The 15,915-nt window shown below is 43.5% G+C and overlaps 1 protein-coding gene across 1 annotated transcript; it reads right to left on the bottom strand.

Moving 5' to 3' along the window:
* Positions 1-2,269: 2,269 nt before the first annotated feature.
* Positions 2,270-5,473, bottom strand: PDC (phosducin). The gene is made up of 3 exons (XM_009992256.2): positions 5,413-5,473; positions 3,483-3,643; positions 2,270-2,797 (listed from the first exon to the last, which is right to left on the bottom strand). Exons 1-3 carry the CDS (start codon positions 5,471-5,473, stop codon positions 2,270-2,272), a joined length of 750 nt encoding a protein of 249 aa, XP_009990558.1.
* Between the last annotated feature and the right edge of the window lie 10,442 nt (positions 5,474-15,915).

The raw sequence follows: 15,915 nt of genomic DNA, 5'->3' as shown, positions 1-15,915 counted from the left end.
TGCCTCTTTAAAACACCTCATCAAAAAACACAAGACAAATACTGTCCTGCTCCTCAGGTAACTGGTTATTTTTGTGATAGACAGAAGATAATTCATTATTTTCTACTTAATCTGTTAATAAGAGCATCAGATTTTCGTAATGTCAGGTATATCTGCAAATGGTTGCTTTCTGAAGAGTTGACCTACCAATGCAGGTGAAATTTTAAGATGATTTTAGCTGAGGGATAAACATCATACTTGAATAAGAGGAAAAAGGACTACTCTAAAGGAAAAGCTTTATTCCACCTGGAATTCCATCAGAAAAACTTATCATAGACTTGCATTCAGAAGGTTCCAACACAGAAATCGTTAACGTTTTGGGAAGATGCTATTTGAATTCTTGGTGGGATAAAATCATGAATTGTCTTACAGGTTAAAGAATATTGTGCATCCTTAAGAGATGATAAAGAACTCAGTGTACACGGGGCAAGGTTTCTAGTGCTCTTCTAAAATATTAATCCGTGACAAAACAATATTAAAAGTAGGAATTCAGTAGCCTTATGATCGTCTCTAAAATTGGACCAAAAAAGAAAGATTGTTATTTAAAATAATTATTAAAACAAGGCCTAAGTTGTGTTCAAATAAATTTGTTTGAAAGGATACCTCATGACCCCTTCGGTGATGTTTTCAGGGTTATATTTCCCAAATCTTTTTGAGTAGAATTCTTTTGTTGTGCAGATTTGTTGGAAAGTAGTGTAACAGGCAGCTGCTCCTGTGAATTTTCCGTGTGAATGAGAAGTGGAGAAAAAGAACGTGTTTAAGAGAGTGGTGTAAGAACCTGCTTTTAATGTGTGGCTCATATCGCTGCAGCAGTGGTTCCTTGGTCCTGGCAGCTCAGTTCTGAATCCTTACTGATCCACGTGCAGAATTTCGCATTTTCCATGGCGGGATCCTGACCTGAAACACAGCTGAAAGCTCCCTCTCCAAAGTGAGCACCACGTGAAACTATCAGATCAAATAAAAACTGGTGAGTCATATGAGTACTAAAACCAATCTTTAACACTTTGATCATCTCCAATGTTCTCAGCTGTGTGATTAAGATACAGATACTTATGTCCTCGGAGTAAGATACAGGTATTTCTGTGCTCGGAGTAAAATTCAGCCTTCAGCTTTGCCAGTGTGCAAAAGAAGTCGTTGAAATGCTCGTAATGTTCTGTTGTCTTGTACCAGAACTGGAGGAGGTAAATTTTTTTAGATCTACAGAGAGAGAGAGGAAGGTTTATAGCGAGTTTACCCCATGTCTTCCTCTCAAACGGATTGTGAAATTGTTGTAGTTCTCAGTAGAGAACTTGCTCGTCGTGAATTAATTCGTACTCTTGCACGCTCATCTGTGAATATCAAGAGAATGTTTTATTAATAAGTTGTAATCTGTTTCCTTTAGCAAATCTTAAAGCTTTAGTAAATGTCTAGAGAGTGCTTGCTAACATTTCACATGTTTTTTAAGGTTAAGGGTATGTGCTACCAAGATACTTCACACTTCTTGTGGCAGGTTTTGAGAGCCGTTAAGCTTTATTCAGACTTATTACATACGCACAATATACTTTTGCAGCAACTCGCAGACATTTTAAATATTACTTTTCAAAACAGGGAGCAACAACGAACTGGAATGAGCCGATCACATGTCTGTGTTAGCTGTTTGGATGACAAACTCACAGAAGCGATGAGCTAACTTCTGCGTTTTCATGAATATTGAAAGTTAAATGCGGAAGCGTAGGGTAATGTCCTAGATACCTAAGCCATTTAGGAACGCAAGGACTTTGGGCTGTTTGTCCTTAAAACTGTTGGACGAGATCTTGTTCCTACTGAAGTTGGTAGAAGTGAATCTGAGGAGCCAGGACTCTGTAATTCCAGAGCAAGGAGACAGCTTTTTGTATCTGCAGAGGGACAGATCAGTCCTGTTCCTGTTGAAGTGAAGTTTTTATGCTTCATGGAGACAGGCGTGGGCCCTCAATTTTTAATTTTATATTTTTTTCCTTAATGTCTTAGAGATCACCAGTATCGTCTCCTGTACTTCCTGTTACTTGTGGCTGGCATAGAAATAAATTATGTACAGAACTGCCAGTTGTATGTGTTTTTAGTAAAATACTAACAGTTAAGCAATTTTTATATCTGTTTATCTTAACGAACAAATTAGCAAAGACAGCCTTCTCTAAATGAGATGGGTGTTACTGGGATTGATTTACTACATACTGAAGAGGAAAGGGAGACAGTGAGGACTATGGATCTCTAATTATTCAACATCTTGCTCATCCGTGTTCCCATTGCCCAGCGCTGGAAGCTCCCTTTCAGGTAGCAGCCCATACTCATTTAGGAAAGACTCTACATCCACAGCAAAAAACTCCTCATTGAATTGTTCCGAAATGCTAATGAAATTGCTCAGGAGCTCCCCACCCTTATAGACAAGTAGAGTGGGAAGCACTTCGTTGGAGAAGCGGTCTCCAGCCCCCGTGTTGGAGGCCTTGATCTTGCAGAACTTCACGGTGGCGTACTCGGCTGCCAGGCAGGTCAAGCTGTTGTTGAGAGCATCGCAGCCCTTGACGCCGTCTTCGTAAATGTGGACGATGACGGTGGTAGTTTTACGTTCTTTCTCGATGGCTTCCAGGAACTGTTCCCCGTTCTGCAGCTCACACAGGTAACCGTATTTTGGCCCAAAACTCAGCCTTTGGTGCATATCCTGCATGCAGCGTTTGCGGTACTTCTGTAGGCAGCTTTCATCTTCTTGCTCGTCATGAATTAATTCGTACTCTTGCACGCTCATCTGTGAATATCAAGAGAATGTTTTATTAATAAGTTGTAATCTGTTAGCACTGAAACAGGAAGAGACTAAGTTGTTGTCCAAAAAACATCACGTTGAAAGCTTAGCAGAAGAGCTGTCGCTTCCTGTAGGGACTCTGGAAGGTCTCTTCAAGAGACAGATGAAGATCCTGTCTCAACAATTGCGTGGCAACTTGATGGTATTGAAGACAGTTGCCACATTTGGCAACAACTTCTAGATGTGCCAGAGTTGGTGGGAATTTTGCCAGTGACTGCAGTGGGGTCGAAGTTTAATTCCTGTGGTTTTTGGGTGCCCCACTTTCAGAACTGGTAACTGGTACTGAGTGACATTAAGGCTCAGAGCTCTGTCCTATCTAAGTAGCTTTTTAAACAGGTTAAAAATTTCCCATTTCCTCGACTGAGGTTAGAGCATTGAGGCAAGGCAGGGAGGAAGAAAAGTCAGACTCTGTGTTGTGTGGTATGTTGTGAAATATACTGCTGAAGTTCTACTGAAGTTTGACTTTGCTTGAGAGAGGTCTAGCTAGGTGGTTGCACACGCGTTTGTTCAGTTGTGTGAGCTGGGCTAAGCTGCAAAGGAGTTGAGTCTAGCAAATTCTGGATTTTCTGGTTTAGAACCGGGCTGTTTTACACAGAAACAAAATTAACTTATTTTGCTTTTCTTCTCTTACCTTACGGCAGAACCTCTCTCTGGTGTCTTTATCATCTTTACTGAAAGATCTGTGCGGTGAAGACATTTGTCGAAGAATTTCTTTCTTGCTCAAGGATAAGGAGTCTCTGTCTTCGCTTTCTAATTTAAACTTCCTCCAGTCGTTGATCACACCTTTGGGCCCTAAGAGAGATGAAGTTAGGTGAGAAACTGGCTGCAACAAGAAGCTGTCTTAAGAAGTTTCTGCTCTCTGCTGGTTTGTCCTTCTGTGCCGCAGTTTATCCGTCCACCCCTCTTCCTTCCAGAGCGCTCTCCAGGAGTGCTGAAAACCAGAGTTTTGGGACCAATGTGTTACATCAGCCTCCAAAAGAAAGAAAGAGGGGGTTTTGTGATCCGGAACGCTTTGGTGGTCTGGTTCCTATTGGGGTCCTGTAAAAGGATTTTGGTGAACTGCAGGAATAGTTAACAAGGATGAGGATGTTGAAACCTGTTAAATTTGATGTGTTGGCCCAAGCTGGTGTTTCGTAGAAGTATGTTTTCATTTCTCTATGGGCAATGTATTTGAATACATAACATGCAGAAGGACTTTTAGTAAAACTAAGAATACAGGACACTTGAGGGGTTTTATTTTCTTTTTACACCCATGCCTGTTCCACTGGAAGAGTAACCTGTATAGCAAATGGAATGATAAATCTGATTGTAATGCAGATCTTCGTCTTTGGAGCTGGTTGGTTAAAGCAGTTAAATTTTCAACTGGGGAAAAAAAAAATAATAATTTCAAAATTTCAGTGGTGTTTTTCAAAATGAAACGTTTTAATCGGCATCGTAGATTCTAAAGCAAAACCAAGGAATGTTTTAGTGTTTTCAGAGGTGAAGTTTATTTCTATGGAATATTTAGAAAAGACTGGGTAAGCTGCTCTCCCTCTCGTGAGAGATGTGGTGTTGCTGGTTGCCCAGACTTTGATTTGGATTAAATTTCAACATCTTGAAGTGGTGGCTAAAGGAACTACACCCCTCAGTGGAAAGGGGAGGTGACCTGATCTTTTGCAAACAAGATTCCAAAGCAAGAATTAGCCTGAACCTCTTGGCATAGTGATAACAGTACAGCAGCCTGATTTCCAAAACCGTTTGGAAGCCTAGTTGTGGATGTAGCACCCTACGTTTGGGTCTCTAAAAATATATATATGTAATAATCATGGCCAACAGCAGCAAGGCTGGTTGGGAAAGAGTTGTTACAAGAGCTACATTTATTGTAGTGCAAAGAAAAAGAAGCCCTCGGAGCACAGGGAGGGCATGTTTGTCGTAGAGTTACTTGTTGGTGGGGTGGGATGACGCGGTACCTGTCTGTAGAGCTGAGGACCATGTCAGTACTCCTAAAAATCATGGTGATCGAGTGCTGGATTAAAAAAGAATTGTGACTCTGAGCAAGGATGCTTTCGAAGCTCTCAAATGCTATGCCATGTTTGCTGAAAGGATTTATAGGTTCACTTTTAGCACTGAATGTTCCTTCTATAAGAAGGAAAAAAAATAATTCAGCCTTTATAGTGAAACCTTATAACCTAATTTAAATGTGTGTGGGTTTTATTGTTGTTTTGTTTACTTCTCTTTCCCCCAGAAGAAGAAAGGCCGTTGTTCACAACCGAAGCAATAAACCAACGAGATTTGCATTGGGCCATCGCTGGTGGTGGCTTTTTCAGGTGTCTTCTGTGTTTACCATTTGCTTCAGGTACGAGGAGGATTGACACGAAGATCAGTTTGATGTTCACTACCCTTCCGTGAGGGGTGTCACTTACTCCAAAGTACGTTCTCTTTGGCTTTGGAGCCTGTGTTGCTGTGCAAGGGGGTTGGCAAACCAACTGGATCTACTCAAATTCTGGGTTTTGCCAGTGAACAGGGACAGTTTGCCTTATTTTTAGAGAAAAAAAAAACAAACAAACAGTTAGTTTCCTTGCCTGTGTGCGTCGCCTGTCCTTCAAAATCTTCTTCCAAGCTGGTGTTGGCGTTTTCTTCCATTTTGGTGGCTGGAGTAGGAGATGCTGCAAGTTGAAAAAGGAGAACAGTTAATAACAGGATAGAAAAGGGATAAGCTTACAGCAGGCACAGCGCAGTGTGTGATTTCCTGCAGCTGTTAGGTGTCGGTGAAGATCAAAATACACATGATAATTGTAGAGCTTCTCGTTTTTTCATGAAAAGCAATTAGGATTTATGTCAGTCTCTTTTTAAAGATGTCTGGCCAGATTCTTACCGAAAGTGCCTGAGCGAGGGTTTCTTCATTATGCTGTTCCTTCTCAGTCATCAGGGAATATTGGGAACATAGTGTGAAACAGTGATTTTAAAACTTTCTGAAATGGGAATGTATAGTATTTTCTTTTTTTTTCTTTTTTTTTTTTTTAACCCACCCTTGGCATCTGGAACGTATTAATTTTCCAAGCGCTGTAACTATTTATTTTTAGGAATTGCCTGGACTTCTCATTTCTAATACAGAAAATGGAGCCAGGTATTTGAACCTGTGGGGCAAGAGACCTCTGAACATCCTGGAGCCAGACTGCTTGTGGTTGGGCTGTGTTTGTTCCAAAACAGAAAAAAAATTATGGGGGTTATGAATCAAAATCGCTTTCTTATTCCACCTGTTCTATAAATAAGGCAACCCAAGGAGCCAGACAGCAATCACAGGGCACTGCACAGCAGTACTCAAGCAGCACCCTTTGTGTCTTTTACGGTGGAGTTTTTGAGGGGGCGAAGTAGAACCACTGGTCTTTGAGGGAAGAAGAGAGGTTTCCCTTCGTTAATCCCCGTCGACGAGATAAGCCCAGTTGGGTGGTCCCAGAGAATTCCAGAGCAGCAGGGTTTGGCCACAGCATCGAGCTCTCAAGGTCAGGCTTGATGTTCAAGTCACAGACGATGTTCTTGGGGTCCTGCAGCTCCCTTGGTAAGATCAATTATCTGTTTCAGGAGGGTATTCTGGGGGAGAAAAGTGCTGATTCCTCCCGTGCATTTTTACTGCGCTGCTGATAGACATCTACAGAGGCCTCTGCGTGAGCTGTGCCACCGTGTAGTACTGAGTCTTTTCTCATGTTGCACATCAGCCACAAGCTTCCTTTTTAGTCAGAAACTGTAATTCTACTGTGATAAAGTGTCACTGCCTGCAGGAGTCTTAAGGCAGATGAGTTGAGCGCTCCTATTTAGTCTAGACTAGTTGTAGCTGTTCAGATGTTAAGGTAAGCTTTATTTGATTTCGTAGTAAATCCCACCTGAAAGCAACTGCTGAGATGCTATCATGCCATGAATCATAGAATCATAGAATGGTTTGGGTTGGAAGGGACCTCAAAGATCATCTAGTTCCAACTCCCCTGCCATGGGCAGGAAAACCCTCAACATAGAGTCATAGAATGGTTGGAGTTGGATGCGGTATTTAAAAGCTGCTGTCGTGTTAGAGTGACGTTAGTGTTGTAGCATAAATGCACCTTCATTTTTACATACCAGCATCAGGGAATAAAATGGAATAATGGCTGAGCAAGAACAAGGAATCGGATTCTTGTGTGTATTGGGACTAAAGCTCGTTAGTAAATGTGCAAATAAGTTGTTCCATATATAGAATCACAGAATGGTTTGGGTTGGAAGAGACCTCAAAGATCATCTAGTTCCAACCCCCCTGCCATGGGCAGGGACACCTTCCACTACACCAGGTTGCCTCATGGCAGTTAATCAAAACTTGTGGGAAGCGTTGCAGATAAGTTTGGATCGAAAGCAGGCAATGAATTCTGCTTTATTCGTATAAATTCTTTCTGTAGATAGATGGTTGTAGATCCAGATTACCGGATCAATTGCGATTCAGTCAATTCTGAAATGGAAATATGAAGCTAATCCCTTCTAACACAGCAAAACTCAAAATCTTTGCCATGTCAGCGATGCCCAGCTGTGTGGATCTGCTGGGTCAAAGCCTTGTAAGTAATTCCCGTGACTTCCATGGACACCTACAAAAAGCTCTTCTGTCTGCTGAAGCTGAGGATTTCCTTTGTTCCGTGAAGAGGTGGTTTGAATCTCTGTATGCTTTGCTGTTTCGTAGCTTTGGGCGCTGAAGGGCACTAAAACTCCAGGATGTGAAACTCAAGCAGCCTGTTGCAGGTTCAAACCGGAAAACTGACCGCGCTTCCGGTGAAGCATGAGATGGGAACGGATTGCTTAACAAATGAAAGCTCTCCATAAAGTTTGTGCTACTGATCTGTTGTACCTAATAAATCTGAAAAGATTAGGTGAATCATAACCGCACGGAAAGCCGCGTTACACCACTCTTCTGCAGCGTGGCATGAGGCAACAGCCCTGATGATGCTCAGGCTGGTGAGCTGACCATGGACCTGGGAGTGGGGAACTCCTCAAACTTAATCCTGGCTCTGCGACTGAGTCATGCAAACCCTGCTCCCTTCCGTTCGGTGGAGTTATAAATATTTATCTTGGTGCTGTGGGAAGTAGGCTGTCCAAACCAGTTGTTTCCCAGTTAGGCACCTGAGGACAAGGGCATACGAACATGTAACTGCAGGCTGATCCGTGGGAAGCCTGGTTATAGAATGAGCTGGCTCTCCTGTAGCACATACTCTTCCTTCCAAGAAAGCGTAGTGGAAAAAGGTGTGGGCTATTGTGTTGAGTGTGTGGGCAAACATGGGGCATCACCAGGGTAGGAAATTCTCCCATGTGTTCGTGAAGGGGTTAGATGAGGGTTTTTTTTTTGTTGCTGGCTGGGTGTTTTTTGGGTGGTGAGGTGATGTTCTTCTGTATGCTGGGCAAGCAGCATTTTCCAAAGAAAAAATTAGGTTTCTAAGATTTGGATAAATGTGGGTGCTGCTGGCTCAGGAGCGTGTTGTGCAGTGCCTCCATGGGGAAGTGTCCATGGGTAATGCTGAGACAATAAAGCAGATGGTGTAACGGAGCAGTTTGTAACAACGCATCACAAGATGGCCAGCAGGTCCAGGGAGGGGATCCTGCTCCTCTACTCAGCTCTCGTGAGACCCCCCCTGCAGTGCTGCGTTCAGCTCTGGGGTCCCCAAAACAAGAAGGACATGGAGCTCTTGGAGCAGGTCCAGAGGAGGCCATGGAGATGATGCAAGGGCTGGAGCACCTCTGCTATGGAGACAGGCTGAGAGAGTTGGGGCTGTTCAGCCTGGAGAAGAGAAGGCTCCGGGGAGCCTTCCAGCAGCCTTCCAGTACCTAAAGGGGGCCTACAGGAAAGCTGGAGAGGAACTTTGGACAAGGACGTGTAGTGACAGGACAAGGGGCAATGGCTTTAAACTGAAAGAGGGCAGATTTCTATTAGATCTAAGGAAGAAATTTTTCACTCTAAGGATGGTAAAGCACTGCACCAGGTTGCCCAGAGAAGTTGTGGCTGCCTCATCCCTGGAAGTGTTCAAGCCAGGTTGGATGAGGCTTTGGGCAACCTGGTGTAGTGGAAGGTGTCCCTGCCCATGGCAGGGGGATTGGAACTAGATGGTCTTTGCGGTCCCTCCCAACCCTAACTGTTCTATGATTCTGTGATTCTAAGATGTCTTAGATCTCAAGTTGCCACCTCCCTGGCTTTACAGGTGCACTGGAATTTGATGTGCCCGGCAGTGGGGACAGCTGGAGCTCTGTGTGAGACACCAGCTCTCGTAAAAGCAGCTACACTTTGCAACCCCACGGACAGGCTGCAGCACTCACGCTCGCTCACCCGGCTGCAAGTGCGTCCTAATTAGTTGACTGATGGCGCCGTCTTTTAAAAATTCATTAAGGTCACCTGTTAATAGAACCCCCTTAAACCTGAGTCAGCCCGAGAGCATCGTGGAGCAGCGCTTAGCTGCGTGGGGATGGTGGCGTTCTGTAGGCATGGGCTTGCTTGCTGGAGAACATACAACCCTGACCATTGCAACCATCTCTTATAGAATCCTTACTGCTTTAAGGCTGATTTTTTTTTTTTTTTTTTTCCCATGTAAATGTGCAGCCTCCCAGTCCTGCTAAATACTTGCTCGGGGTAAGAGCACAGGGTGAGAGCAGAATGTCCTGAGAAGGTAGTCAAGTCAAACAGCAACATGGGATGACGCTGAAGTGGTACCACGTCATCACTGTTTGTGTCTGTTAGTTCCAAGGAAGCACCAACAGACGTTTCAGGACAGCGGCTGCATCACTACTGATCCCAAGTTTTCCCTTTGCACCATTTTAACAGCATGTGAGGTGCCAGATGAACAGCAATCTTTGGGGGGGAAGGGGAATTTGCTGATTTAGAAGATATCTTACATTTTCATTAGCTTTTGCCATTGGTTTTGATGGCTGAAAGTGGCTCCTGACATTTTTGTTTGAAAAGTGCCAATGGGGAGAAAAAATTTTCCTTATTGGGTCTGCAGATCATCAATGTGTTTGACCATATTTTTGTAATGCCTATGGTGACTTCACGGACATATTTTAAGAGACTCATCATTCTATGACTTCTTTACTTTCCTGTCTTTACGTCGGACTTTCTAAGTGAAGAAAGGAAAAATTGCAATTTCTTCATAGAGGAGATTTGAGACCTTTCTGTGTCCCAAAAGCCCCTTCTTCAGCAAGAAAAAGATCCAAACCCAAAGTATATGCCTGAAGCTACCATTTAATTTCTAGGAGCTTTGGATCTGTTGTAGCTCAAGAGTAGGAGTTCCTAGTACTGATGCTCGTCCTTCTGTTGTCATTAGACCAGATGGACCAGCCTTATTACAGGGTAGAAATGACCATTTAATGAAGTGTTTCCTGTTTATCCAATATGAGAGAATGCTTTCTGCTTGGTGACAAATATTTTGTGCCTTTGGCCTTTACAGAGAGTTTTCTGTTTACCCTAAATTACAGTTATTTATTTAGTATTAACATTTTCTTTTATCCATGTTGAATTTCTGAGCTCAGGAAGAAAGCACTGTACCTGTGTGTTTGTAGTGAGGGCTTCTTTAATCCTTCTCATATATTGCAGCTGTGAACACGAAAATATTGTCTTCTGGTGCTAAATTATAGTTAGAGAAGAGAGGGAAACGAAACAGAACCAACCTCTAAACAATCTGTAAAAGGCAAGATGCGTTCTGTAAAGGACAAAGCCAATAAATAAAACTTGCTTTTGAAAGTAAGTTTTGCTACTAGTCCAAGAAGTAAACATGAGAAACACTTTTCTCAAGATACAAACATGCTGTAGGCACAAGTTTGCTGCTCCCCGTATGTGCCAATCCTGCTGAAAGTGCAGTTCTGTGCCTGGGTTGGTGCAAGGCTGTAAATCAGCAGCGTGCTGATGGGTGGGAACGTTGCTTGTGAACTGGGAGGTGTGAAATTCTGGGGACTCGTGGAAGCAGAAGAATGAAAAGTAAAGGATCTTTGCGAGATGCGATTGCATGTTTACATTTCGAGCTACTTGTGGGTGGTTGGGCAGCGGGTATGTGTGCCCGGAGCGTCCCCTTGGCTCTCGGGGAAGTGCATCTGAATTTTAACAGCATTTCCCTCTACCCAAGTGCTAATTTGAATGTTGCTTCTCTGCTCATTTTTCCTGGTTTCTCTTTGCAGAGTTCCTTCCCTGTTTATTCTTGTCCCTTCTGTCAAATGATAATGGCCACCAGTCACCTGGCAGATGGGCAGCTTCTTAAGCAAGCAAGCCAACAGAAGGAGCGGCTATGGATTCAAGTGTTCTCATTGCTGGAATTTGGGGGAAATCAGGTAAAATAACATGGAACTGGAACAAGACATTGTTCACCCCTAACTAGGCAGTAAAAATGTCCCAGTGTAGCAGAATCAAGCGAGTTCTCTGCACCTACTGCTGGGAGATACAGGATCACAGAACGGTTTGGGTTGGAAGGGACCTTCATGATCATCTAGTTCCAACCCCCCTGCCATGGGCAGGGACACCTTCCACTACACCAGGTTGCCCAAAGCCTTATCCAACCTGGCCTTGAACACTTCCAGGGATGGGGCAGCCACAGCTTCTCTGGGCAACCTGTGCCAGTGCCTCACCACCCTCAGAGGGATGAATTTCTTCCTATGCTAGCAACAGTGATGGATTTCCAAGGAGCTTAATCCAAAGCTCATCAACACCACTGAAGCCACCTCAGTAACTTCAGAGCACTGCAGGGTGTGATCTGCAGCCCTGAGCAGAAGTGGTTGAACGCACACTTGCATGATTTGCATGGTTAGGGTGTGCATGCTTCAGACCCAGATCTGATCGATCTCATAGCTACTGTATGGAGCGCTACGTTTCTAACAGACTCTTTATCTTCATGCCATCTTCTGGATGTTGTGTAGTTCTTCCTGTTAGTCAGAACGTGTGTTTTCTGAGTAAGTGACGGGACAGGGGACTGGAGAACATCGGTACTTTAGAAAAAAAAAAAAAGAGAGAGGGGGGAACAAAAACCCAGAGAGATCCATCCTTGGTCATGTATGCATTTAGATTTGCAAGTGGCATTAGCATCATTACATAAGCAAAACCGATGTCAAGGTCGGAGGTCGGAATTCCAGAGCGTTGCGAAGGGAGTCGAAAGCCGTAAGCGCCGTGAGCGATCTGCTCCCGATGAGGATTGTCAGGCACCAAGCCAGGGGATAGCTGCTGGTCGAAAACTGGGAGCTCCTGCAGCTCCCCTTTGCGTTCAGGGACAATCGGGTCCCTTGATGTTAAGGTGGACCAGTATGGGTGGAAGAGCCGACCTTCAGAGCACCGGTGTTGCGTTACCGAGATGCGCGAAGGCGGCCTTATCCTACGGATAGATGGGAATTTCCTGGGCTACCATGGTGTATCATGTGGTGATTAGATCAGTGTGTTTGGGGGGGAAAAAAAACATCATTTCAAAACGCCAGGATGGGACTTGATTTGCTCAAAGAAGAGGTCATGCGATTGGGAGAAAATATAAAGCAGGACGGGCTGACGTAGAAAGCTGTCGGCTTTGCTGCAGATCACTGTGGCTGATGAGAGGGTTATGGGATGGGATTATTCCCTCTATCCGCTTTGAGGGAGTTATGCTGGTCTTTATTTGTGAGATGGAAACATTTTAAATAGGTGCAGCCCAAGGTTTGCCAATTAAGAAATTCCCCATGTGGCTACCCCGGCTTCAGCATTGTGTTAGGGTAAAAATCACAGGATTAAAAAAATACATCCCTTTCTCCTCTTCTTTTTTTTTTTTTTCCCCCCCCCAGTCTTTCAAAATTTGGCCTGCAGTTATGCACCAGAAATTTTTCATGTTTTCTGGATTGCATATTTATTTCTGGATTTCATTGTGACGTGGGAAATTAGCTCAACGTCTTCCACATCGATCAGCTTCGCTTCGACCACAGTGCCACTATGTTTTGTATGCAAAGGCAGAATGCAGGTATTTTAAACTAGGACTTATTATTTCAGGAAAAAATATTAGTTGATATGAATAATGTCAAGTTTGAATTATCATTAACCAGCATTTTTGATTTGAAAAAGCTTGGTTTTGTATATTAAATGGTAAGTGTCTTTTGAAACTCAGGATTTGAATTTTTGGAGCGTGTCACGTATTTGTTGGACTGGTTACATCGTTGTTACTATTGTGATGAATTCATCCTTTTTTTTTTTTTTTAGTTCTATCAGGAAAGCTATTTTTCATCTATCTTCTTTTTAAAATCTTGGCTGTGTCAAGTAGGGTTGAAGAGGGAGGATGGTTAGATGCAAAGAAAATGTCTATTTGAAGCAAAAGCAGAACAGCCAACGTTGCCAATGCAGATATCTAAGGGCACGAACCTCAATCCATGTTTAACCTCAATGCCTGGCCCGATTTGTCGGATGGATTGAGCATTTCACCGCGGTGCTCTGAAAGTCAGGATCAGTTGATGTTTAAGTACACATTTAATTTCTGAACTCTGAGTAAACAGCTGTATGCCTGCTAGAATTGACATGTCCTTCAGAGCTTTGGTTGGAGTTTATAGCTGTAATTAGCAAAGACATCATGAGTGGCAGAAGCCCAGGGGAGAGATTTTGTCTATTTTTTTTCCAAGCTCAGCAGATGTTTGGCAGCACATATAATCCCTATAATTTGTCAAAAATCACTTCTGTCAGAGCTGGAACTCTAGCAGTGACTGGAGACAGGCGTTTAGAGAGGTTGATGGCCAGCATTTTATGGGAAAGGGAAGAAACTTAAATTTGTTGTGAGGTTAATTAAAGACCTGGAAGTAGCAGTACCCTGTAGGGACTTTGAATAGACTTTTACTGCTCCTTTCCTTCAAAAAGAAAAAAAAAAAAAAAGGTGCCTGCAGGTTAGAGCTGACAGGGATCAAAACTTGTGAAGCTGGGAGAACATCCACTGTCTGTTTTGGGGTAGGGCTTGGCCAAGAATGCCTCCTGAGGCTCTGGATATGCAAAACATTGCCCACAGAAAACAGTTAGCAAAACAGCTTTGACTCATGAATGATAATGTTTAATTCCGGTGTGGGTCGGTGTTTGTTTTTGTTTTGGTTTTCGTGTTTTTTTTTTTTTCCCTTAGCTTGGTGGAATTCTATTTCAAATATGTATTTGTAACTGTAAAAGTAAATCAGTAGGAATCTGTGCTTTTGCTTTCTTCCTCTCTACACTTTGTCATCAGTATCTGCAAAAGGCTGGCTTGACCTAGCCAACAGGCTCCCTAGAAATGCAGGGTCTGCCTAAGCACTCTTTCTCTTAAATTTGAGAGAATTAAGCTATTAAAAAAAAAAATGTTCTTCGTAACAGCTTTCAAAATCATGTGCTCTTCGTTCCTGGCTTTCTCTGTGCATTAACGTGCATCCTCTGAGATGCGTGAAAATTTTCTTTGCTGCTTTCCTATCATTTGAAAAGTTCTGTTATCTTCCAGATCTGACACTCTAACACGGAATTAGTTTGTTTCTCTGCAGCTGGACCTACTCACCCTGGTTGGACAGAGTGCAGCAGCTAATGCTCTGGGCAAGCTAGGGCAGTAGCTCTTGACAGGGAGTATTTATTCACTTCTTGGCAGTTTAATTTGATTTACGTATGTCTTGCGGGGATGATTCAAGAGGAGAGTAAGTCAGAGCAGACCAAGTAAGACTGTGCTATGGTGAGGAAGGAGACATCGATGGAGGAGGGAGGTATCTTCAACCTGTGCTCTCCAGAATTTCTCATGTCTTCTGGCCTCAGGGCTGTTCCTGTAGCACTGGCAGAGCCGAGGAGACAGGGCTCACTTGTAACTGCCAGGTGCTTGCTGTTCTTCCATTCCCTTTCTTACCCTTTGGGTAAAGTGTCCTGAGACTCCACCAAGCACGTTACCAATTTTTAGAAGAGCCGACAGAGTCAGTTGTGCACATCATCTTGTTAAAGACATTTAACTTAAGGCATCAATGAGGGGAAGGTGGTTTTCCTCAACTTTATCTAGTGTGGGGGTAAGCTCTCCAGGAGGCTTTGCAGAAAATGAGTCTGTGTTGCCTTTTTCAGCTGGAGAGATGAGCTGTGTGACATAGGTGATTGGGTTTGGCTGGTGGGCATCTCCCATCCTCCTGGCTCTTCATTATCAAGTGGATATTTGTTCTGTATTAATAGCTTTCAGCCACTCTATTAATATGGGAAGAGCCACTACTTAAGGGTAGGATGGTTCTACAGTTCTGTGATCTCTCCTCCCAACCATCCACTAATGCTTCTTACGCATGCAGAAATACAAATTAAAAACTATTTTCCTTCTCTCCTGACACTTAAACTAACACAACAGCTACGTGTGCAGCTCTTGGATGCAAAACTGTTTTCCCTTTGCAGAGCACAAGGTGAAACTTGCTAGTTTGGGGGGTTAGCTTCCATATTTTATCTTGAATGGGAAGGTCCTCATGTAAAAGTGGTGTATCTATGTGAAAAGGCAGCAAAGACGCTGTGAGGAGGGCACAGGCAATCTTGAATCGGGTCAGCATATCCAAATTGGAAGAAAAAAATTCCCTCTGTTGAACCGTAAAGCTGTTGCCAGCTGGATGTGTTACAACAGAATGTTTGGGGTTTTTTCACTTGACCATTTACCAAAAAAATGCAGTGACTGTTTATAAAGTAATTGATTAACTGATGGATGTCCAAATCCCATTCCAACCAGCTGCAACTTCACAGTGTGTGCTACAGGGTTGTCTGGCCCCCTCGCTTGCCATATCAGAAATAGCATCATCTCCTGACGACCCTGTGGCAACTACAGTTGCATGAGGTAAGAGCGATGGTAGGAACGTATTCCTCATGTTACCTTCATTAATCAGAAGGTGAAAGCCAGAGTGGACAATATTGTGTGGCCGCAGAGAGCTCCGGAGAGCTGTAACTCCTGCAGCAGGTCATAATGTTTCTTCTTCTTGCAAGACAGGAGGAGATTTTTGCCTCTGAAGGTGGCGAGGCAGTGGAACAGGTTGCCCAGAGAATCTGTGACTGCCCCATCCCTGGAAGTGTTCAAGGTCAGGTTGGATGAAGCTTTGGGCAACCTGGTGTAGTGGAGGGTGTCCCTGCCCATGGCAGGGGGGTTGGAACT

The sequence above is a fragment of the Tauraco erythrolophus genome, chromosome 10 (assembly GCF_009769465.1).
Source record: "Tauraco erythrolophus isolate bTauEry1 chromosome 10, bTauEry1.pri, whole genome shotgun sequence".
In the NCBI taxonomy this organism is placed as follows: Eukaryota; Metazoa; Chordata; class Aves; order Musophagiformes; family Musophagidae; genus Tauraco; species Tauraco erythrolophus.
This window is presented reverse-complemented; position numbering and strand designations above follow the sequence as displayed.

Bases quoted from the DNA above. Each gene is read 5' to 3' on its own strand.
- PDC (XM_009992256.2), bottom strand. From the start codon at position 5,473: ATGGAAGAAAACGCCAACACCAGCTTGGAAGAAGATTTTGAAGGACAG. The intron at 3,644-5,412 runs GCAAGGAAACTA...CATCTCTCTTAG, and splicing joins AGGACAGGCGACGCACACAG to GGCCCAAAGGTGTGATCAAC. The intron at 2,798-3,482 runs GTAAGAGAAGAA...TGATATTCACAG, and splicing joins GAGAGAGGTTCTGCCGTAAG to ATGAGCGTGCAAGAGTACGA.